This window comes from Pseudophryne corroboree, chromosome 3 (assembly GCF_028390025.1).
Source record: "Pseudophryne corroboree isolate aPseCor3 chromosome 3, aPseCor3.hap2, whole genome shotgun sequence".
NCBI lineage: Eukaryota > Metazoa > Chordata > Amphibia > Anura > Myobatrachidae > Pseudophryne > Pseudophryne corroboree.
This window is the reverse complement of record NC_086446.1, coordinates 394,260,289-394,284,206: the sequence shown is the minus strand read 5'-3', so window position 1 is coordinate 394,284,206 and position 23,918 is coordinate 394,260,289. Positions and strand designations below refer to the sequence as shown.

The 23,918-nt window shown below is 46.3% G+C and overlaps 1 protein-coding gene across 1 annotated transcript in view; it reads right to left on the bottom strand.

The window, feature by feature from the left end:
- Positions 1–23,918, bottom strand: part of AARSD1 (alanyl-tRNA synthetase domain containing 1) — a 166,175-nt gene that overhangs the window by 112,948 nt on the left and 29,309 nt on the right. The window contains exon 7 of the mRNA XM_063963181.1: positions 12,894–13,007. Coding sequence (XP_063819251.1) covers positions 12,894–13,007 — 114 coding nt within the window. The remainder of the gene's footprint in view (positions 1–12,893; positions 13,008–23,918) is intronic.

Here is a 23,918-nt window from a genome sequence, read left to right as displayed (position 1 = left end):
TAACGAGACTAGAGGCCCACTCCCCCTACCTGCTATTATGCTCTCCAGATTGTCATCCCCCGGTCATAGGGGAGGGATATCCAGGTGGTACCAGTATATTGTTCTTTTGAATAAAAAAGGAAAATTGCCTGCGCAGTTGAAGTGGGAGAGAGATCTCTCTATTGTACTTTGAGAAGAAGAATGGGATACAATTTCATCAACGTGCTTTAAAATATCTAAATGCCTCCAGCACTCAGAAATGTTCTATAAATTATGCAATAGGGCGTACTTCACCCCGCAGAGGCTTCACCACATCTGGCCCTCGACTTCCCAGCTATGCTGGAGAAAATGTGGTGGTGAGGGCTCCATTCTACATATTTTTTGGGACTGTCCAGTCCTGGGGCCTCTGTGGACGGAAGTATTCTCTCTTTTGGGGGAGCTAATGGGAACGACAGTGCCATTGGATCCACTGTTGGCCCTGTTTCACTACCCTTCTCACACTTTCCTCAGCTGTGACAGGTATATCGCAGGACATGTCTTAATATCAGCTAAGGCAGCAATAGGCCAACTGTGGAAATCACAGTCCATACCCCACATTCAGACGGTTATTAATAATACTCACAAGCATTTTCTGTTTGAAACAGCGGGATGTGTGTATTCTTCTTCCCCCTCTTCTATTTACATGAGATGGTTTAAATGGAGTGAGTTCCGGGAGAGACAGGGTCACTCCATAATTTTTAGTGATCCCATTGACACGGCAATTCTGCATCCTTCACAACCTGATAATACCTAGAGGTGCAGATGCCCCCCTAACTAACTAACTAACTAACTAACTAGCTATCTATCTCTATGTTACAATAATTGAGTAAGGTGCTCCCCTGATACGCATATTCTCCTCTCTTTAACTATCCCTCATGTGTCGTTGTCTTGTTCTGTTTTTCCCTTTCTACTGCTCTCCCTATCCTATTATTCTTAAGGTTATAGTTACGATTGATAGTTAAGAGAATTAGTGTACACAATTAATGAACTGAGTTTCTAGATTCAGAGCTGGTTTATATGATTGTACCTACTGTAATTAGCTCAATGCTGTACTCATTATATGACCTCTGTTCGTGTACATTTATTTGATTTCTCTTCTTTATACTTGGAAATTAATAAAAAATCATCATTGAAAAAAAAAACGCAGGCGTATCAGATACAAACGCAGGCGTGCCTGGGGAAACGCGGGCATGGCTGGCCGAACGCATGCCGTGTTTGTGACGTCAAAACAGGAACTAAATAGTCTGAAGTGATCGAAAGGTAGGAGTAGGTCTGCAGCTACTCTGAAACTACACAATCTTTTTTTGTAGCCGCTCTGCGATCCTTTCGTTCGCACTTCTGCTAAGCTAAGATACACTACCAGAGGGCGGCGGCCTAGCGTTTGCACGGATGCTAAAAGCAACTAGCGAGCGAACAACTCAGAATGAGGGCCATAGTCTTTCTTTCTCTCCCGTCTCTCTCACACACACTCCCCTCTCTGACTTGGTCTTTTTCCCTAACACCCTATCTCTCTCATCCCCCTCCCCCCCCCCCCCCCTCCTCACCCAGACACTCTCTCCTCCTCGCTCTCGATTAGCTCCCTAACACACTCTCTCTCTTGCCCTCTCTCTAATAAGGGGAGCAGGGGAATCAGTGACTGCGATGCTGTGCTGGGAACTGGCCAGCAGTAAGAGTGCAGAGTTGGTAAGGTAAATGTTTGGTACAGTATGGGAGCCCCCTGGGTGACCGCCAAGTCCGCCCTGCCTATAATCCGACCCTGGCTGCATGCAACATTTGTTCAAAATCCCAGTTCAATATGTCAGCATGGAAGATACAAAATGCCCCGTGATGCGCCCTTAATGACAGCTAAACCTCAAATAGAAGTTGATATATGTATAAATGTATTGCTTACATTTTCAAAATATATTCTGTATATGCAAAGCTACAACGCTGCTGGGCAGTGGAGGGTCTGGAGACAAGGTAAGGGGCATAGAAGTGGCAGCAGAACTCAATCACTGTTGGAAAAAAATAAAGGAATTTTTGTTTACTTACCGTAAAATCTCTTTCTCGGATTCCATCTGGGGGACGCTGCGTCTGAACGGATGGGTTAGAGTTTGTGGGAAGGGAGCTTTGGCACAGAACCTATAAAAAACCAACTCCTGCCCCCTCTAACCCCTCCCATCTCCAGCTTGACTAGTAGATTACCTCAGTTAACGTTTAGCAAAGCCGGAAGAGGCAGACAGAATATAACCAATAAACCAGACAAAAATACGGGAGGGATCACAGTGTCCCCCAGATAGAATCAGAGAAAGAGATTTTACGGTAAGTAAACAAAAATCCCCTTTTCTCTTTCATCCATCTGGGGGACGCTGCGTCTGAACTGATGGGATTTCCCAAAGCAAGCTAAAATAAGAATTTACTCACCGGTAATTCTATTTCTCATAGTCCGTAGTGGATGCTGGGGACTCCGTAAGGACCATGGGGATTAGCGGCTCCGCAGGAGACTGGGCACAACTATAAAGAAAGCTTTTAGACTACTGGTGTGCACTGGCTCCTCCCACTAAGACCCTCCTCCAGACCTCAGTTAGGATACTGTGCCCGGAAGAGCTGACACAATTAGGAAGGATTTTGAATCCCGGGTAAGACTCATACCAGCCACACCAATCACACCGTATAACTCGTGATACAATACCCAGTTAACAGCATGATAACAACTGAGCCTCTCAACAGATAGCTCAACAATAACCCTTTAGTTAAGCAATAACTATATACAAGTATTGCAGACAATCCGCACTTGGGATGGGCGCCCAGCATCCACTACGGACTATGAGAAATAGAATTACCGGTGAGTAAATTCTTATTTTCTCTAACGTCCTAAGTGGATGCTATGGACTCCGTAAGGACCACGGGGATTATACCAAAGCTCCCAAACGGGCGGGAGAGTGCGGATGACTCTGCAGCACCGAATGAGAGAACTCAAGGTCCTCCTCAGCCAGGGTATCAAATTTGTAGAATTTTGCAAACGTGTTTGCCCCTGACCAAGTTGCAGCTCGGCAAAGTTGAAGAGCCGAGACCCCTCGAGCAGCCGCCCAAGAAGAGCCCACTTTCCTCGTGGAATGGGCTTTCACTGATTTAGGATGCGGCAGTCCAGCCGCAGAATGTGCAAGCTGAATCGTACTACAGATCCAGCGAGCAATCGTCTGCTTTGAAGCAGGTGCACCCAACTTGTTGGGCGCATACAGGATAAAGAGCGAGTCAGTCTTCCTGACTCCAGCTGTCCTGGAAACATAGATTTTCAGGGCCCTGACTACATCCAACAACTTGGAAGCCTCCAAGTCATTTGTAGCCGCAGGCACCACGATAGGTTGGTTCAGATGAAAAGCTGATACCACTTTGGGGAGAAACTGGGGACGAGTCCTCAATTCTGCCCTATCCATATGGAAAATCAGATAAGGGCTTTTACATGACAAAGCCGCCAATTCTGAAACACGCCTGGCCGAAGCCAAGGCCAACAACATGACCACTTTCCACGTGAGATATTTCAAATCCACGGTCTTAAGTGGCTCAAACCAATGTGACTTTAGGAAATCCAACACCACGTTGAGATCCCAAGGTGCCACTGGAGGCACAAAAGGGGGCTGAATATGCAGCACTCCCTTAACAAAAGTCTGAACTTCAGGTAGTGAAGCCAATTCTCCCTGGAAGAAAATCGATAGAGCCGAAATCTGGACCTTAATGGAACCCAATTTAAGGCCCACAGTCACCCCTGACTGTAGGAAGTGCAGGAATCGGCCCAGCTGAAATTCTTCCGTTGGAGCCTTCCTGGCCTCACACCACGCAACATATTTTCGCCATATGCGGTGATAATGGTTTGCGGTTACTTCTTTCCTAGCTTTTATCAGCGTAGGAATGACTTCCTCCGGAATGCCCTTTTCGTTCAGGATCCGGTGTTCAACCGCCATGCCGTCAAACGCAGCCGCGGTAAGTCTTGGAACAGACAGGGCCCCTGCTGCAGCAGGTCCTGTCTGAGCGGTAGAGGCCATGGGTCCTCTGACATCATTTCTTGAAGTTCCGGATACCACGCTCTTCTTGGCCAATCCGGAACAATGAGTATAGTTCTTACTCCTCTTCTCCTTATTATCCTCAGTACCTTTGGTATGAGAGGAAGAGGAGGGAACACATAAACCGATCGGTACACCCACGGTGTTACCAGAGCGTCCACAGCTATCGCCTGCGGGTCTCTCGACCTGGCGCAATATTTTTCTAGCTTTTTGTTTAGGCGGGACGCCATCATGTCCACCTGTGGTTTTTCCTAACGGTTTACAATCATTTGAAAGACTTCTGGATGAAGTCCCCACTCTCCCGGGTGGAGGTCGTGCCTGCTGAGGAAGTCTGCTTCCCAGTTGTCCACTCCCGGAATGAACACTGCTGACAGTGCTAACACGTGATTTTCCGCCCATCGGAGAATCCTTGTGGCTTCTGCCATCGCCGTCCTGCTTCTCGTGCCGCCCTGACGATTTACATGGGCGACCGCCGTGATGTTGTCTGACTGGATCAGTACCGGCTGGTTTTGAAGCAGGGGTTTTGCCTGACTTAGGGCATTGTAAATGGCCCTTAGTTCCAGAATATTTATGTGCAGGGAAGTCTCCTGACTTGACCATAGTCCTTGGAAGTTTCTTCCCTGTGTGACTGCTCCCCAGCCTCGAAGGCTGGCATCCATGGTCACCAGGACCCAGTCCTGTATGCCGAATCTGCGGCCCTCCTGAAGATGAGCACTCTGCAGCCACCACAGCAGAGACACCCTTGTCCTCGGAGACAGGGTTATCAGACGATGCATCTGAAGATGCGATCCGGACCACTTGTCCAACAGGTCCCACTGAAAGGTTCTTGCATGAAACCTGCCGAATGGAATCGCTTCGTAGGAAGCTACCATTTTTCCCAGGATCCGCGTGCAATGATGCACCGACACCTGTTTTGGTTTTAGGAGGCCTCTGACTAGAGATGACAGCTCCTTGGCCTTTTCCTCCGGGAGAAACACTTTTCTCTGTTCTGTGTCCAAAACCATCCCTAGGAATTGCAGGCGTGTCGTAGGGACCAGCTGTGACTTTGGAATGTTTAGAATCCAGCCGTGCTGTTGTAGCACTTCCCGAGATAGTGCTACCCCTACCAACAACTGCTCTCTGGACCTCGCCTTTATCAGGAGATCGTCCAAGTACGGGATAATTAAAACTCCCTTCCTTCGAAGGAGTATCATCATTTCCGCCATTACCTTGGTAAAGACCCTCGGAGCCGTGGAGAGACCGAACGGCAACGTCTGGAATTGGTAATGACAATCTTGTACCACAAACCTGAGGTACTCCTGGTGAGGATGGTAAATGAGGACATGTAGGTAAGCATCCTTGATGTCCAGCGATACCATGTAATCTCCCTCGTCCAGGCTTGCAATAACCGCCCTGAGCGATTCCATCTTGAACTTGAATTTTTTTATATATGTGTTCAAGGATTTCAAATTTAAAATGGGTCTCACCGAACCGTCCGGTTTCGGTACCACAAACATTGTGGAATAGTAACCCCTTCCTTGTTGAAGTAGGGGCACCTTTACTATCACTTGTTGTGAATACAGCTTTTGAATTGCCTGTAACACTGCCTCCCTGCCTGAGGGAGTGGTTGGCAAGGCAGATTTGAGGAAACGGCGGGGGGGGGAGACGTCTCGAATTCCAGTTTGTACCCCTGAGATACTACTTGAAGGATCCAGGGATCCACCCGTGAGCGAGCCCACTGATTGCTGAAATGTTTGAGACGGGCCCCCACCGCACCTGGCTCCGCCTGTGGAGCCCCAGCGTCATGCTGTGGACTTAGAGGAAGCGGGGGAGGACTTTTGCTCCTGGGAACTGGCTGTATGCTGCAGCTTTTTCCCTCTACCTCTGCCTCTGGGCAGAAAGGACGCGCCTTTAACCCGCTTGCCCCTATTGGGCGGAAAGGACTGTACCTGATAATACGGTGCTTTCTTTGGTTGTGAGGGAACATGGGGTAAAAATGTAGACTTCCCAGCTGTTGCTGTGAAAACGAGGTCCGAGAGACCATCCCCGAACAATTCCTCACCCTTATAAGGCAGAACTTCCATGTGTCGTTTGGAATCTGCATCACCTGTCCACTGCCGAGTCCATAACCCTCTCCTGGCAGAAATGGACATTGCACTAATTTTGGATGCCAGCCGGCAAATATCCCTCTGTGCATCCCTCATGTATAAAAGTGCGTCTTTTATATGCTCTACGTTTAGCAAAATAGTGTCCCTGTCTAGGGTATCTATATTTTCTGACAGGGAATCTGACCACGCAGCAGCAGCACTGCACATCCAGGCTGAAGCTATAGCCGGTCTCAGTATAACACCTGTGTGTGTATATATAGATTTCAGGATAGCCTCCTGTTTTCTATCAGCAGATTCCTTCAGGGCGGCCGTATCCGGAGACGGTAGTGCCACCTTCTTTGACAAGCGTGTGAGCGCTTTATCCACCCTAGGGGATATTTCCCAGCGTGACCTATCCTCTGGCGGGAAAGGGTACGCCATTAGTAACCTCTTAGAAATTACCAGCTTTTTATCAGGGGAAGCCCACGCTTCTTCACACACTTCATTTAATTCTTCAGATGGAGGAAAAGCTACTGGTAGTTTTTTCTCTCCAAACATTATACCCTTTTTTTGTGGTACCGGGGGTAACATCAGAAATGTGCAACACATTTTTCATTGCCTCAATCATGTAACGTGTGGCCCTACTGGAAGTTACATTAGTCTCATCGTCGTCGACACTGGAGTCAGTATCCGTGTCGACATCTGTGTCAACCATCTGAGGTAGCGGGCGTTTTAGAGCCCCTGATGGTTTTTGAGACGCCTGGGCAGGCACAGGCTGAGAAGCCGGCTGTCCCACATTTGGTATGTCGTCGAACCTTTTATGTAAGGAGTCGACACTATCACGTAATTCCTTCCACAGCACCATCCACTCAGGTGTGGACCCCGCAGGGGGTGACATCACATTTACAGGCATCTGCTCCGCCTCCACATAAGCCTCCTCATCAAACATGTCGACACAGCCGTACCGACACACCGCAAACACACAGGGAATGCTCTGACAGAGGACAGGACCCCACAAAGCCCTTTGGGGAGACAGAGAGAGAGTATGCCAGCACACACCAGAGCGCTATATAACACTGGGATCCCACTATCAATGAGTGTTTTCCCTATAGCTGCTTTTTTTATATATATATATATATATATATATATATATATAATATCTATACTGTGCCTAAATTTAGTGCCCCCCCTCTCTTTTTTACCCTTCTGTAGTATTCAGACTGCAGGGGAGAGCCAGGGAGCTTCCTTCCAGCGGAACTGTGAGGGAAAAATGGTGCCAGTGTGCTGAGGGAGAAGCCCCGCCCCCTTTTCGGCGGACTTTCTCCCGCTTTTTCTGTAATACTGGCAGGGGTAATTTTACATCTATATAGCCTCTAGGACTATATATGATGTATATTTTGCCAGCCAAGGTGTTATTTATTGCCCTCAGGGCGCCCCCCCCCCCAGCGCCCTGCACCCATCAGTGACCGAAGTGTGAGGTGTACATGAGGAGCAATGGCGCACAGCTGCAGTGCTGTGCGCTACCTTGGTGAAGACCGAAGTCTTCTGCCGCCGATTTTCCGGACCTTCTTCGTGCTTCTGGCTCTGTAAGGGGGACGGCGGCGCGGCTCCGGGAACGAACACCAAGGTCGGGTCCTGCGGTCGATCCCTCTGGAGCTAATGGTGTCCAGTAGCCTAAGAAGCCCAAACAACCACCTGTTAGGTAGGTTCGCTTCTTCTCCCCTTAGTCCCTCGCTGCAGTGAGTCTGTTGCCAGCAGATCTCACTGAAAATAAAAAACCTAAATATACTTTCTTTCTAGGTGCTCAGGAGAGCCCCTAGTGTGCATCCAGCTCAGCCGGGCACAAGAATCTAACTGAGGTCTGGAGGAGGGTCTTAGTGGGAGGAGCCAGTGCACACCAGTAGTCTAAAAGCTCTTTATATAGTTGTGCCCAGTCTCCTGCGGAGCCGCTAATCCCCATGGTCCTTACGGAGTCCCCAGCATCCACTTAGGACGTTAGAGAAATAGAGGTGGGAGAAACAGACGGCAGAGCCGTCTATAAAATTTGACGCCCAACAGAGGCAGTCTCCAAACCAAAAGTATGAAAACAGTAAAACCTGGTGAAAGTATGCACGGAAGACCAAATTGCCGCTCTACACAACTGCTCAACTGAAATACCACCACGAACAGACAAGGAGGCTCCAACAGCTCTAGTCGAATGAGCCCTCAACGAGTCAGGAACAGGTGATGCTAAAGAAACATAGGCCTGCCGAATAGCAGAAGTAACCCAACGTGCCACCATGTTTTTAGAAGCCGGCCAACCACGTTTTGGCACATCAATTAAAACCAACAAGGTATCCGTACGACGAAGAGACTCCGTACGGGACAAATAAATGCGTAAGGCTCGAACCCCATACAAATGACAATCCTTTCCATAAGACTCTGGAACAAACGCAGGAAGCACTATGTCCTGATTCATATGGAAAGGAAGGTTTCGTATGTAAGACTACTCGATCGTCGTGAAAAACTAACAAAGGTGGTCTTCAAGAAAGCGCCGCTAACTCTGAAACACGCCTGGCCGAAGCAATGGCCAAAAGAAAAACAACCTTCAACGTAAGAAAACGTAATTCAACAGTTCCTAGTGGCTCAAACAGAGGCTTCTGAAGAGCTAGAACCAAATTTAAATCCCAGGGTGGAACTGGAGGAACAAACGGAGGTTGAATCCTGATTACACCCTGAAGGAATGTCTGGACCTCCGGAATGAGAGCCAATCTTTTCTGAAAAAGTACCGACAATGCCAAAACTTGACCCTTAAGGGAAGACAAACGAAGTCCTTTAGTCAGACCATCCTGAAGGAAGGACAACAGACGAAGTAAACGAAAGAGGTCTGGCGACAATCCACACCTTTCACACAAAGCAATGTAGATACGCCATACTATGTGATAAATACGAGAGGTGACTGGTTTCCTAGCCTGAAGCATAGTTTTTACAACTGGTCGAGATAACCCTTTCGCCCTTAAAATGCTGGATTCAAGAACCATGTCGTCAAAGCCAGACGATTTAAATCGTGGTGGTGACAAGGACCTTGTAGAAGTAGATCGGGTCGCAGAGGCAGACAGAACGGTTCCTTGGTCACCATGCTGCGGAGAAGAGAGTACCACAGACGACGAGGCCAGTCTGGCACTACAAGAATGACCGGGAGACCTTCTCTCCGAATGCGCTGAAGTAGGCACGGTATCAAGGGGAATGGCAAGAACACATATCCCAGGCGAAAATGCCACTGAGCTGTCAAGGCATCGATCAGCATTGCTTGAAGATCCCGAGTTTGTAAGCCATTCCGAGGTAGCTTTTAGTTGAGATGAGAAGCCATGAGGTCGATGTCGGGTGTTCCCCACAGAGACACTAGGGTCAGGAAGACCTCTTGAGAAGTTCCCTTTCTCCCGGATGTATCGTGTGACGGCTTAAGAAATCTGCTTCCCAGTTGTCCACGCCTGTAATGCGAACTGCGGAGATGGATGGAATCCACTGTTCCGCCCACTGGAGAATATGGGAGACCTCCAGCTGCGAGTCCCGCCTTGTTTGTTTATGTAAGCCACCGCCGTGGCGTTGTCTGATTTAATGCGTACCGGATGACCTTGCACACTGGTTTGTACCTAAATCAGAGCATAGCGAATTGCTCTCAACTGTAAAATCTTGATTGGTAACTTCGATTCTTGACCATTCCAGAGTCCCTGAAAGTGTTGAGATTGAAACACTGCCCCCTAACCGATTAGGCTGGCGTCCGTGGTGATCATCACCGAAGACCAAACAGTGAACGGTACCCCCTTGGTTAAATTGGGACTGTGAAGCCACCAATGGAGAGACTGCCGAGTCTGAGGTAGTCACAATTTTGTTAATAGACTGCGCTATATCCGAAAGACATTTGCCCATATGTCTTGCCCAAGGTGGTTCTTCAGCAGATTGATTTGAATCAGTACCTGACTGGGACTGACGCAAATCTGCAATAGCATCGGCCATGTTCCTGGCCCACAGAGGAATAGACTGATCTACAGACCCACCAGACTGTTCAACAACAGGCGCCCCAGAGCATGCAGTGCAGAGAGAACCTGGATCCGTGCTACCCTTAGAAAGTTTGGATCCGCACTGAGAACAGGCAAAGTAAACAGCAGAGCCTGCCTTCCTCTTAGCAGATTTGTCCGGGGTATTGGCCATCCTGCTGTGGTAAAGTATCACCAGTGTCCTAAGAAGTAAACACACAGTACTGCTAAACTAAAAATTGTAACTCCTTACTCCTTTCTGTAGACCTAAAACTCCCTGCATAATGAAAAAGGGGGAAGAAGTGGGGCTAGTATAGTAACAGAGCCTCTACTGTAATATAAAAAGGTAGGAACAGTCACACAGCATACTTGCAGTAAGCTGATCCCCGAGTTGAAAACCCCGATATATGTGTATGTGTGATCCGGAGCGCAGCATCCCCTGCAGTCTGCTTCAGCGTGGATAAAATGGCGCCTGTAGAAGAAGCCCCATCCCCACAGACTGAGGTGGGCGGAACAGTAACATCTTCTGAGCGGGAGACAAAGGCGGAAAGCCGTGCTTCCCTTCTGTTTCCGCCGCGGCTGGACGGTCCCCTTCATGAAGGGGAACTAAAAGCAGACCGGCGCTAGAGGAAAGCGGAAGCAGTGTGCCGCCTAGCTCACAGTAATAGTGTCCGGGAAGCTGTCAGACCATTTCTGTTAGATAGCAGTCAGTGCACTTTAACCCATCAGTTCAGACGCAGCGTCCCCCAGATGGATGAAAGAGAAACACTTCCAAACAGATATATTTTTGCTTAGCTCCAACTCAGCATAACAAAATGATCTGTCAAAATGCCCTGACTGAAGTATACCTATTACCCCTTTCACATTGCAAAAATAACCCAGTATCGACCCGGCAATAACGAGTCAGTATGCGATGTGAAAGGGGTCTTGAAGAATTACTGGGTCGCTTGACCCGGTAATTCAACCCGGGTTATAAGAAGGGTTATTCCCGAGTTGAATGCCAGGTCAGTGGCAGTGTAAATGGGTTCCCGGGTCGATGCAACCCAGGACCCGTTTACTACATAGGGAGAGGCGGCGTGGAGATGAGCTCATCTCCCAGCGCCGGCTCCGCCCCCCGCCGCTATGGCATCCGGCCCGGCATATTACTGGGTCAGGAAGCCAGCGCTGAGGCTCCAAAGCCGGATTCCACCCGGGAAGGACCAGTTTACAATTCCTGTGTGGAATCCGGCATTGGAGACGTGAAAGGGGCTTATGTGAGATAACGAGATTTATGGTAAGAACTTACCGTTGTTAAATCTCTTTCTGCGAGGTACACTGGGCTCCACAGGGAATAACATTGCGGTGTAGAGTAGGATCTTGATCCGAGGCACCAACAGGCTAAAAGCTTTGACTGTTCCCAGAATGCATAGCACCGCCTCCTCTATAACCCCGCCTCCGTGCACAGGAGCTCAGTTTTGTTAACCAGCCCAATGAAGTAGCAGGCAAAAAGAGACAACAACCGTTAGTAGCTACATATACCACATTCTCACGACAGGAGAAGGTGTCAGCGGCTAATGCCATACAAACCCAAAGAAGCTAAGTGCGTCAGGGTGGGCGCCCTGTGGAGCCCAGTGTACCTCGCAGAAAGAGATTTAACAACGGTAAGTTCTTTCCATAAATCACGTTTTCTGCTGCGGGGTACACAGGGCTCCACAGGGAATAACATCGGCTATGCCCTAAAGAAGTTCCTCATGGGAGGGGACGCACTGTAGCAGGCACAAAAACCCGGCGTCCAAAGGAAGCATCCTGGGAGGCGGATGTATCAAAGGCATAGAACCTTATGAACGTGTTCACTGAGGACCACGTAGCCGCCTTGTACAATTGTTCAAGGGTCGCACCACGGCGGGCCGCCCAAGAAGGTCCAACCGACCGAGTAGAATGGGCCTTGATGGTAGCAGGAGCAATCACCATTCTAATCCATCTGGGGGAGTGTATTTTCGCTTTGCAAGTGTGCGAACGCTGTTGCAGCCGACGGCACAAAAAAGTTTTTTGCAGTATCTTAGTAGCTCTGGACTTACTCAGCCACTGCGATCAATTCAGTCTTTTTGGTCCCGGAATTGACGTCAGACATCCACCCTGCAAACGATTGGACACGCCTGCGTTTTTGCAAACACTCCCAGAAAACGGTCAGTAGACACCCACAAATGCCTTCTTCCTGTCACCTTGCGATCGGCTGTGCGAATGGATTCTTTGTTAAAACCATCGCCCAGCACCGATCTTCTTTGTACCCGTACGACGCTCCTGCACATTGCCGTGCACACGCATGCGCAGTTTTACTGAGATTTAACCTGATCGCAGCACTGCAAAAAGTTGCTAGCGAGCGATCAACTCAGAATGACACCAATGGTTTTGCCCAACTGCTAACAAATTTGCTGCTACGATCAAGTCTGAATTACCCCCTTAATCATTACCTCGGTCAGTTTATTTATACCATCTGTACACAAGCATTGATATCCTTAAAACCTGGACTGTTAGGGTGCCTTGTGAACAGAGTTTGAGAAACCAGGGCTTACGTGAATGAATGAGTAAATATTCTCTAAAAAGTGCTGAGAATTATGTGTGACCTACGTAATAATGATGAAAGCTAGCTCTTAGCTGGAAAAGCAAGACTGAATGCTCTAGAGATTACAATAGATTTTTTCAAATAAGGTGAACATTGAATGAGAAAGAATATGGCAGTAACTATCAACAGAAGTTTTCAGTAACTCGCTTACCTCAGTGGCATAGCTATCTTTCTGACAATAGAACGCCATTCTCCTGAAAGATGGATCCTTCTTTTTTAGCGGACAGAAGAAAGCTGGCCCACAGGTAAAGCTATTTATCTCCACCTAAGAATGTTAAAGGCAACAATGTAGACTGGTGTAAATACATTCACTTTAATAATTCACCACACAATGCTTCAAATGTACTTTTTATGTAGTTCACTGATATTGGTGTCCCCAAAGCCTTTAATGGCCCAGCACTGGTAATCTAAGATGGACTGATTCAAACACAGAGGTGTTACTAATGTCTCTCCGAACCACTGATTCGATAGATATATCCATCAGCATATGTAAATTTATAGGGCCAAATATGCTCAGGATGACAAGTGTGTGGTTGAATGACAGCAGCATGCTCAGTCAGATGTGGTGATTATCTAACCAAATTTGCCAGCTTTCCCCGTTTACAGCTGAATGAACATGAGCTGTAATCTTTTTTAGGGCCACACACACAAACACACTCACACTACAATCCGTGGCCAAGCAGGTCTAAAATTACCTGACTGGATGATAAAACTACATTTAAGGGGGGTACACACGGAGAGATCCGTGCTGAAATTCTAAGCAATCTGACTAGATTGCTTAGAATTTAATTCCGGATAGTCCCACAGCAAACCTACTTGATCTCACTAGATACCGGTTCTTAGCCCCGTTTTCAAGCTGCAAGGACGCATCCTTGCAGCTTGAAAACGGGGCTAAGAACCGGTATCCAGTGAGATCAAGTAGGTTTGCTGTGGGACTATCCAGAATCCCTGTGACAAACCATTATGCGTTTTTGAGAATTGTTTGGCCACAATTCTTAATGATCTGGTAATTACCTGCTGTGCTTGCTGCTTAAGGATTTGTGCAATATCTGATTATTTTTTACCCATTTCTGTGTGTATTATACATCTTTCCATATTTTTTTTATACCTGCGAATGGTGAAAGTCCATGGAACCTATAGGACCGGCAAAGTGATTGAAAGCGCTAGTTAAGTCTCATTTTCCAAATTTTGTTTCTATTGTCCATAATCTGCTTATTCTGTTTACATAAGAATCAGTGATCTCTATTTACATTTCAGTTACTGCTCTAAATGCAGCAAATTACAGGACGACGCATAAACCACTTAATGGTTGGTGCTCTCACTCTCCCTCATATAATCAACCAACCTGTAGATAGAAATAAAGTACAACGAGAGACTCAGGTATGGCAAAAACAGAATATAACTTTATTAACATAGGATTAGACCAGTAGTTCCCAAACTTTTTTGAATCACGGCACCCTAGAGCACAGGTTCTCAAACTCGGTCCTCAGGACCCCACACAGTGCATGTTTTGCAGGTCTCCTCACAGAATCACAAGTGAAATAATTAACTCCACCTGTGGACCTTTTAAAATGTGTCAGTGATTAATTAATACACCTGTCCACCTGCTGGGTTACCTGCAAAACATGCACTGTGTGGGGTCCTGAGGACCGAGTTTGAGAACCACTGCCCTAGAGTGTCAGAAATTTTTCATGGCACCTCTAGGCCAAAAGATAATTAGAAAGAGATACCAAGTTAAGTAAATTGTGTTTATAGGTCATTCTTAGGTTCAGTTTCGTGGTGAGGGACAAGATTTGCTTCTGTTTCAGAATCAGAATCAGCTTTATTGGCCAGGTATACTTACGTATACTAGGAATTTGTCTTCGGTTTGCTATACAACAGCCAAGTAGGTAACAGGTAAGCAGGTGTGTGTGTGTGTGTGTGTGTGTGTGTGTGTGTGTGTGTGTGTGTGTGTGTGTGTGTGTGGGGGGGGGGGGGGGGGGGGGGAAGTAAAGTTACACAGATAGGTATACCGTATGGACACAAGTGAGTTACATGTACGTCTAGTCAGTCAATGTTCAGGAGTTCAGCAGGCGGACAGCTTGGGGAAAGAAACTTTTGAGGCTTCTGGTGGATCTGGCGGGGACAGCCCTGTAACGCCTGCCTGAAGGAAGCAAGTTAAACATGCTGTGGCCGGGGTGTAGCTGGTCTTTTACTATCTTCATTGCCCGCTTTTTAGCTCTGGACAAGTACAGGTCCTGGACTGAGGGAAGGTCGGCCCCGATGATCTTCTCTGCGATTCTGACCACCTTTTGGAGCCTGGAGTCCCTCGCGCTGGCGGAGCTGTACCATACGAGTATCGAGGAGCACAGTACCGACTCCACAATCGCGGAGTAGAAGAGGAGCAGGAGCTTCTGTGGGATGTTGAACTTCCTTAGTTGCCTGAGGAAGAACAACCTCTGCTGCGCTTCCCCAACAGTGGCGTCAGTGTTGGACCCCCATTTAAGGTCCCTGGAGATTGTGGTCCCTAGAAACTTGAAGGAGTCCACTAGCGATACCACACTGTCAGCAATCGTTAGCGGAGGTGCACTAGATGACTTCTTCCTGAAGTCCACTATCATCTCGACAGTTTTGAGGGGGTTGAGGTCAAGGTTGTTGTGGATGCACCACTGGGCCAGCCGGTCTACTTCCCGTCTATAGGCCGATTCGTCCCCATCCTTGATGAGGCCGATGACGGTGGTGTCCACATAGTTTATGATTGACAGCCACCAACACTGCTTTTGCCTATTACATTGACCATAAATAATTTGAATTGGTCCTGGACCACCAACCCAGGGCACCCCTGCAAGTTCCCACGAGGCACCCCAGGGTGCCACGGCACACAGTTTGAGAACCACGGGATTAGACCATGAAATGGTGACAAAGAAGAGCACAGCGGTACACATTTGTATTTTTGCCTCTTAAGTCTAGGCCTTGAAGGTCCCATTCCCCCTTTCATGTTTGGCAGTGGTTCCTAAACCTTTTTTAAATAACGGCGCCCTAGAGTAACAGAATTTTTTTCACGGCACCACACAGCCAAAATTTTCATATTGAGAAATTTAGAATTTTTTTTTAATTAAGTAGTATGTGGTGAGGGAAGGGATTTGCTTCTGTTTGTCCACGTTTATGACTTAAAGGGGAGATGTACAGTACTAATCAGTGTTAAAAGTGGAGAAGCTGGCCATGGCAAGCAATGAGCTGCTCTGTATCCTTTGATAGGGATGCGGTCAACATCCCGCCGGACGGAATCCCGGCGGTCGAAATACCGACGCCGGAATCCCGACCGGCACAATCCCGACATATCCTCCTTCCGTGGGTGTCCACGACACCCATAGAAGGAGAATAAATTAGTGTGCCGAGCGTAGCGAGGCACCGTGCCGGCAGAGTGGCGAGCGAAGCGAGCCCGCAAGGGTTTGCGTTCCGCTCACCACCCCTGTCGGGATTGTGTGGTCGGGACTCCGGCGTCAGTATTTCGACCGCCGGGATCCCGTCCAGCGGGATTTAGTACTGATCCCCTTTTATAGTATGCAAATGATAGGTGTTACATCAATGCTGATTGGCTGCCATGAGCAACATCTCCCACTTTTATCACTGCTAGTACATCTCCCCAACAGTTCCAATGAGAGGACTGTAACACCGGCATCCAGATATCAGAGCGCCTGTCCTGAGACCCCGGCATGTGCGATTTATCTGTGTGTAAGCCCACCATTGGGAGTGAGTGCAGCAGGTGTGCATGCATGGCCGGGCAGGGTGATTGCAGGCAGGGGAGGACAAGTGGGCTGGGGGCTGCCCAGTGCTTCTAAAGTCTAAGCACTTCCCATATGTAACGTGCCTCGGAACACAGGGAGACGAGGTAAAGGCACATGTGAGAACACAGGCACTGCATAGTGCACAGACACACAACGAGACAGATATTCCACATGTTATGTTTCTGTTTTCCGATGTATTTTGCAGCTGAAACAACATGGGCAGCATCACAATACTACCTACAACGCTACCTATTCACATGTACCAGGTGATGCAACACACGCACGCCGCCTACACAAGTACAGTACAACACATTATTGCTGCAGCATTTACACACACACAGCCCCAGTACCTGTCTCACCCGGCCTCATTCACTCCTTAGCTATACATCCGAGAGAGCCGCCATGCCGCCGGCGTCACACAACTACAAATACCAGCATGCAACTCCCACATACGGATCCTGTCTTGAGTCAATTCAAATCATTGTTGTGACTCAGGCGGAATAGCCGGTGACGCTGCTGCTGCTGCTGCGGGTATACACTGTATCATAGGAACGGAATCTGACTGATCTGTGCTGCTAGTACTAATAGACTCATTGTCATTTCACTAATATTTTACGTTGTTAGAAGTAACTGATAATGTTGTTAATTGTAAAGCCAGTGTTTGTTGCTCTACATGTAACACTCAGGGGAGAATTTAGGGGTGAGGGCCCCCCTAGGCGCAATGGTAACGGCCTTCGCCCCCTCCCAACACATCATTTTATAATTTTCAATGATTGGCTATAAACACTCATTTGATGCTTGCCAGTTTAATAGTGATTAAAAAAAAAAAAGCCATGATTTCTTTAATTTTTAAAAATTATGTATACATATTTACTAAGTAGGACAACTTACTGGGGCAGTATGAGCATGTCCTACCTGTTTACACTCCATTCACGATGACATATGGTACAGTACAGTGGATATATTTTGCAGTTACTGGTACATTTCAGACTGACAGTACTAACACAAGCATCAAAGTGCGGCCCCCAAACAAGTGCCGCCCCTAGGCATGTGCCACAATTGCCTTATGGGAAATTCACCACTGGTAACACTGCCATCTGTCCCTGCGCAGGAGCATATGCCAGAGCTGCACTTATATTACAGTGGCTTTCCGCTACTTACATGAAACTATTTAGCAACTACTTTACCTCATTTTTACAGATAGATCTGGGTTTTTAATATTTGTCCCTAGAAGGTAGTATTCCTTACACTGGCAGTCGGGATCCCCCACACAGTGACACAGTGACACATATTTATTAACAAATAGATACATGTTAGCAGGTCACCTGGGGAAAACCCACACAGATAAGGCTGAAATTGAACTGTGCTGCCTTGTACTTATTACCTGGGGTATGGGTCGTTGGGTCGACCCAACTTAGGTCGACAGTCATTAGGTCAACCACTGAAGGTCAACATGGGCATTAGGCCGACATGCACTAGGTCGACATGGGAATTAGGTTGACAGGTGAAAAGGTCGACATGAGGTTTTGGACTGTTTTTGGTGTCGTTTTCTTCGTAAAGTGACGGGGAACCCCAATTAGTGCACCGTGTCCCCTCACATGGTTTGCTTCGCTTGCCATGCTTCGGGCAGGTTACCGTTCTAATCGTAGTCCACGTGGATCATCAAGTATGGAAAAATCACAAAAAGATTTTTTTTGTTAAACCTCATGTTGACCTTTTGACCTGTCAACCTAATGCATGTCGACCTGTATCAACCTAACGACTGTATCCCATTACCTATATGCAGACCCTCCAACATGACTCTTTCTGTGCTCTGCTCCAGGTTACCATTCCAATCGTAGTCCACGTGGATCGTCAAGTATGGAAAAATAAAAAAAAATGAAAAAGAAAAAAAGAAAAATTCATGTTGACCTTTTGACCTGTCGACCTAGTACATGTCGACCTAATGACCATGTCAACCTAAAGCATGTTGACCTTCAGTGGTCAACCTAATGACTGTCAACCTAAGCTGTGTCGACCTAACAACCGTATTCCATTACCTGTGTGCAGACCCTCCAACATGACCCTTTCTGTGCTCTGCTCCAGGTTACCATTCCAATCGTAGTCCACGTGGATCGTCAAGTATGGAAAAATAAAACAAAATGAAAAATAAAAATTCATGTCGACCTTTTGACCTGTCGACCTAGTACATGTCGACCTAATGACCATGTCAACCTAAAGCATGTCAACCTTCAGTGGTCAACCTAATGACTGTCAACCTAAGCTGTGTCGACCTAACGACCGTATCCCATTACCTTTGTGCAGACCCTCCAACATGACCCTTTCTGTGCTCTGCTCCAGGTTACCATTCCAATCGTAGTCCACGTGGATCGTCAAGTATGGAAAATAAAAAAAAATAAAAAAGAAAAATTCACGTCGACCTTTTGACCTGTCGACCTAGTACATGTTGACCTAAAGCATGTCGACCTTCAGTGGTCAACCTAATGACTGTCAACCTAAGCTGTGTCGACCTAACGACCGTATCCCATTGCCTGTGTGCAGACCGTCCAACATAACCCTTTCTGTGCTCTGCTCCAGGTTACCATTCCAATCGTAGTCCACGTGGATCGTCAAGTATGAGGAAAAAATAAAAAATTCATGTCGACTTATTGACCTGTCGACCTAGTACATGTCAACCTAATGTAAGTCGACCTTCAGTGGTCAACCTAATGACTGTCGACCTAACGACCATATCCCATAACCTGTATGCAGACCCTCCAACATGACCCTTTCTGTGCTCTGCTCCCGAACGTAATATATGATTGCAGTCACTCACAATCTGTGCGCAATTCCGATGTTCAAGTAGTTGAGCGTTTTTTTTGTTTTTTTGCAAGAGCACATGCTCAAAAAACCCTACAGCACATGTATGAAACAGAGTGTACACACAAAGATGCTGTTGTAATCGGTACAGACCTTATCAGAAATGGGGCAGAAAAGTGATAGGCGTCCCTGGCCAGTGAATGCAAAAAAAAGGTATGTAATGGGAATGTTGTGGTGTGTTGGTGTTGAAGTCAAAAATATTACATAAAAAGAACATACAAACTACACACATATGAGTCGTTATACTTGCAAATACGCGCAGCGAGCACAGCAATATATGGTAACACATGCATTTACACGGACATGCCACAGAGATAGATTCAACACTTATTTCATACAGTACATAACTATAATAATATCAAGCGCCAGACATCATGATGATTTAAAATTATATAATGAAGTAATGTCATGTATGTGTATTATTTGAACGAAGCAAGATAGACCTGTCATATTTACTATTAAAGCAACCAGATTAATGTGTAGATTCATTTGATACTTGTTATTAAGTTATAGGACATTGCAACAAATAGTTATGATTAAATTTATGTAAGCTAAAATCACTTTTATTAGAACAATAGATATTCCAAACAGGTAGTGGACAGGAAGCTCAGGCCAGCCCCTTTGGACGTCCCCAAGGATGAACCTGTTTAGCATATACAAAGAGACTAGTGACTCATCATGAATGAGTAAGTCCCCTCCCCTAAAAAAACTAGATAACACATTGCTGATCACACAGGAGGTCAGTTCCTGTTCTGTCTCAGACGATGATGGAGTTCCAGCATGATTTTACAGAGAGAGAGAGAGTGATATGGAGAGACTTTTATACGAGAAAGATATGGTTATGTATTTGCTGCAACTGTATGTAACTGTAACTATGTAACTGTATGTATTAACTGCTTACTGTATGAGTTGTAACTATAGGTATACTGTACATTGTAATATATTGAATCCATATCCTTTTAATAACAAATATATACATCAATGAGCTTTGGAACTCAGATAATGTGTGGGTGTATTGTTTTCTCTTATGGGATGCAGTGTTTTGCGATATACAGCGCACTTTTATCGTATATGGTAATAAGATGCGCCGGGCGTCTGCAGTATATATTAGAGTGGGCATTTTAAATATTTGTGAGAAAGCAATTTGGCATTCACATTGGTGAAAGTGGCTGCGTTCCCAGACCCACATGTGCAGCCATAGGAGGCCAGAGTCAGACTGAGAAACTGCACCTGCCATAGGAAAGAGCAAGTGTCACACTCATTCATAACATTATTATTTTTCTATTGAATATAGTTTTAAAAAAAAATTTTCTTTTTTTTAATATTTGAGTATTATATTATGCACATCTGCAGAACGGATCTCCTCGTCACATACTGGGGGACACAGTGGGGCAGCATGGTCACATGTAGTCTGACCATGCCAGTTAAGTGGTTAAACCATCAATAAGGTGCCGAATTATTGAAAACATTTAAAGGGAAAATAGGCTTATCTGATAACACTTTCCAATATTCCAAATCCAAGTATCCAAAAACACTGTTTTCTGGGAGTATTATCTACAATAAACATATAAACACATTATAGTGCAATACCATAAAAGAATATCAATTTATTCAAAAGGAGAGGAACTCCCAAATAAAATGTACTCACAAGAGGGAGAAAAATAAAGGCTTATTTGAATCCACCTCCACATCTGTAAGTATCTCCAAAATTGCTCTCCTATATTGCCATAGGAGTGATCATCGGGGTCATTCCAACGTGATCGCACGCTGACGTTTTTCGCAGCGCAGCGATCAGGTTACTACTGCACATGCGTATGCATCGCAATGCGCAGGCTCTTCGTACGGGTACAGAGCGGATCGTTCCTGGGTGATGGATTTAAAGAAGAATCCATTCGCCCAGCTGATTGCAAGGAGATTGACAGGAAGAAGATGTTTGTGGGTGACAACTGACCGTTTTCTGGGAGTGGTTGGAAAAACGCAGGCGTGTCCAGGCGTTTGCAGGGCGGGTGTCTGACGTCAATTCTGGGACCGAACAGGCTGCAGTGATCACAAGAGCTGAGTAAGTTCAGACCTACTCAGAAACTGCACAAACTATTTTTGTACCGCTCGGCTGCACATGCAATTGCACCCTTGCACAGCAAATACACTTCCCAGTGAGCGGCAACTATGCGTTTGCACAGCTGCAAAAAGTAGCTAGTGAGCGATAAACTCGGAATGACCACATCATAGATAGGAAGGATCTGTAGACCCAGAAAAGTCCATAAAATCCAGGTTAACATTAGAAACACAGTGAGAGGCCACCCAACAAGTTTTGTTTAACTAAACTTCATCAGTATACACACACAGTACCACTTATTATCTGTAAGTTCAAAGAATATTTGGCCATGTGGAGCCAGATGATATAAGGGACATATGGGGATCTGATGGGCATTATATAAGATGTACATAGGGAGGCCTGAGCAGCATTACAGGGGCATGTGGAGAGGTCAAAATGATAAATTATGATGGGACCCAGAAAAGTGAACTGAATTTTTTTTAATGACCGGTCCCTGGTACCTATATAATTACAAACTTGGTATGGCCATTGGTAGTGACAACCAGATCACAATTTGAATTGTAAACACTACCAGATCTTGGACATCGCACGCTGGGGTTATGAAGTAGGACTGTACCTTTGGGGTCATTCCAAGTTGATTGCTAGCTGCATTTGTTCACAGCGCAGCAATCAGGCTAAAAAATGGCAGTTCTGCGCATGCGGCGTTTGCGGCGCAATGCGCGCGCACGACGTACGGGCACAACGAACGATGTAGTTTTGCACAGGGTCTAGCGATGCATTTCAGTCGCACTTCTTGCCACAGAGTGATCGACATGAAGTGGGCGTTTGTGGGTGGCAACTGGTCGTTTTCAGGGAGTGTGCGGAAAAATGCAGGCATGGCTGGGCGTGTTTGTGACGTCAAATCCGGAACTGAATAGTCTGAAGTGATCGCAAATGCTGAGTAGGTTTTGAGCTACTCAGAAACGACATTAAAAATATTTGTAGCTGCTCTGCATTACAACCGTTCGCACTTCTGCTAAGCTAAAATACACTCCCAGTGGGCGGCGGCATAGTGTTTGCACGGCTGCTAAAAACTGCTAGTGAGTGATCAACTCGGAATGACACCCCCTTGTGTGACTAAGTAATGTAAGTTCTAGATCTCAAAGATCAAACACATTGAAAAATACAACAAAACATAATTTATTATAAAGACAAAATGTTACAAAAACAAAATCAAGTTGTAGCATCTCCATTGACAAATGCCTTCATTCTGCAGCTTTTCCTTAGTGCAAGGCTCTGGGAAAAAAAAATATATTATTATTTCTTTGCACAAACTGTTTGCAATTCTGCATTTTAGTGTCGTTGTCTCTGGCCGTCAGCAAAATTAATACATTGACTATTCATGTGGAAAATATAGTATGGTTCAGGTAACATATATGTGTGCAAATAAATAACAAGAAAAAGGAATGAGAACTCTTTGTGCACTCCAGGATCTTTTGAATGCTTGGCTCTGCTGATACATATCTTATGAGATATTAATATATTAAGGTTGGGGCTGTGAAACTGGCGGTTGGGATCCCAGAGGTCAGCATACCGACCCCAGGATCCCGACCGCAGAATGCCGGCGGGGAGGGGAGCGCATCAGGGCCACTTGCGGGCTTGTTGCGCTTGCCATGCAGCAAGCTTGGTGGATCGCTGTGCTCGCCACAGGTTCTATTCCCACTCTATGGGCATGAGTCGGAATAGCCCCTGTTGGTCAGCATGCCGACTGTTGAATGTTTGATCGCACAGATCCAGTGTCGGCATGGTGACCACAGAGATCCCATGCGGTGGTCACCGCATCCCAATATATAACCCACAATATGGGGGAATGGACCCAATACACGATATATAAACAATGGCGTAGGTGTATTACATCATGGGCAATATTATATAGAGGGACCCAGGTTCATTGTATTAGCAAAGGAAGAAATACCATCTACAGCAGGGGTGGGGAACCTTTGGCCCTCCAGTTGTTGAACTACACATACCAGCATGCCTTGCTACAGTTTTGCTATTTGGCCATGCTAAAACTGTTGCAGGGCATGCTGGGATGTGTAGTTCAACAACAGCTGGAGGCCCGAAGGTTCCCCATCCCTGATCTACAGCATAACAAGCTGTCAGGAAGATACTAGTTTATCTGGATTAGCACCTCTCCGCTGTTAACATACACAGGCAGAGAACAAGCATGTATCAAAAACAATGAACAGTGTTTCAAATAACTTGCCAGACATAAACAAAGTAGCAATTTGATACAGTGTATCCAAATAAAGGCTCCTAGGAGAGCAATAAAGAAAGAAAACGCTTTAAATAGAATTTTTAGGTTTTTTTCTGGCATTTATAAATATATACAATTATCACACTGAGCTGCAGTAAGCTGTGGAGAATGAGAGTTATGAGCGCTATAAGTATCCTTAATAAAGAAATATAAGTGTAAATCACTCTCGCATAAAATTCCTACAGCATTTTGTATATA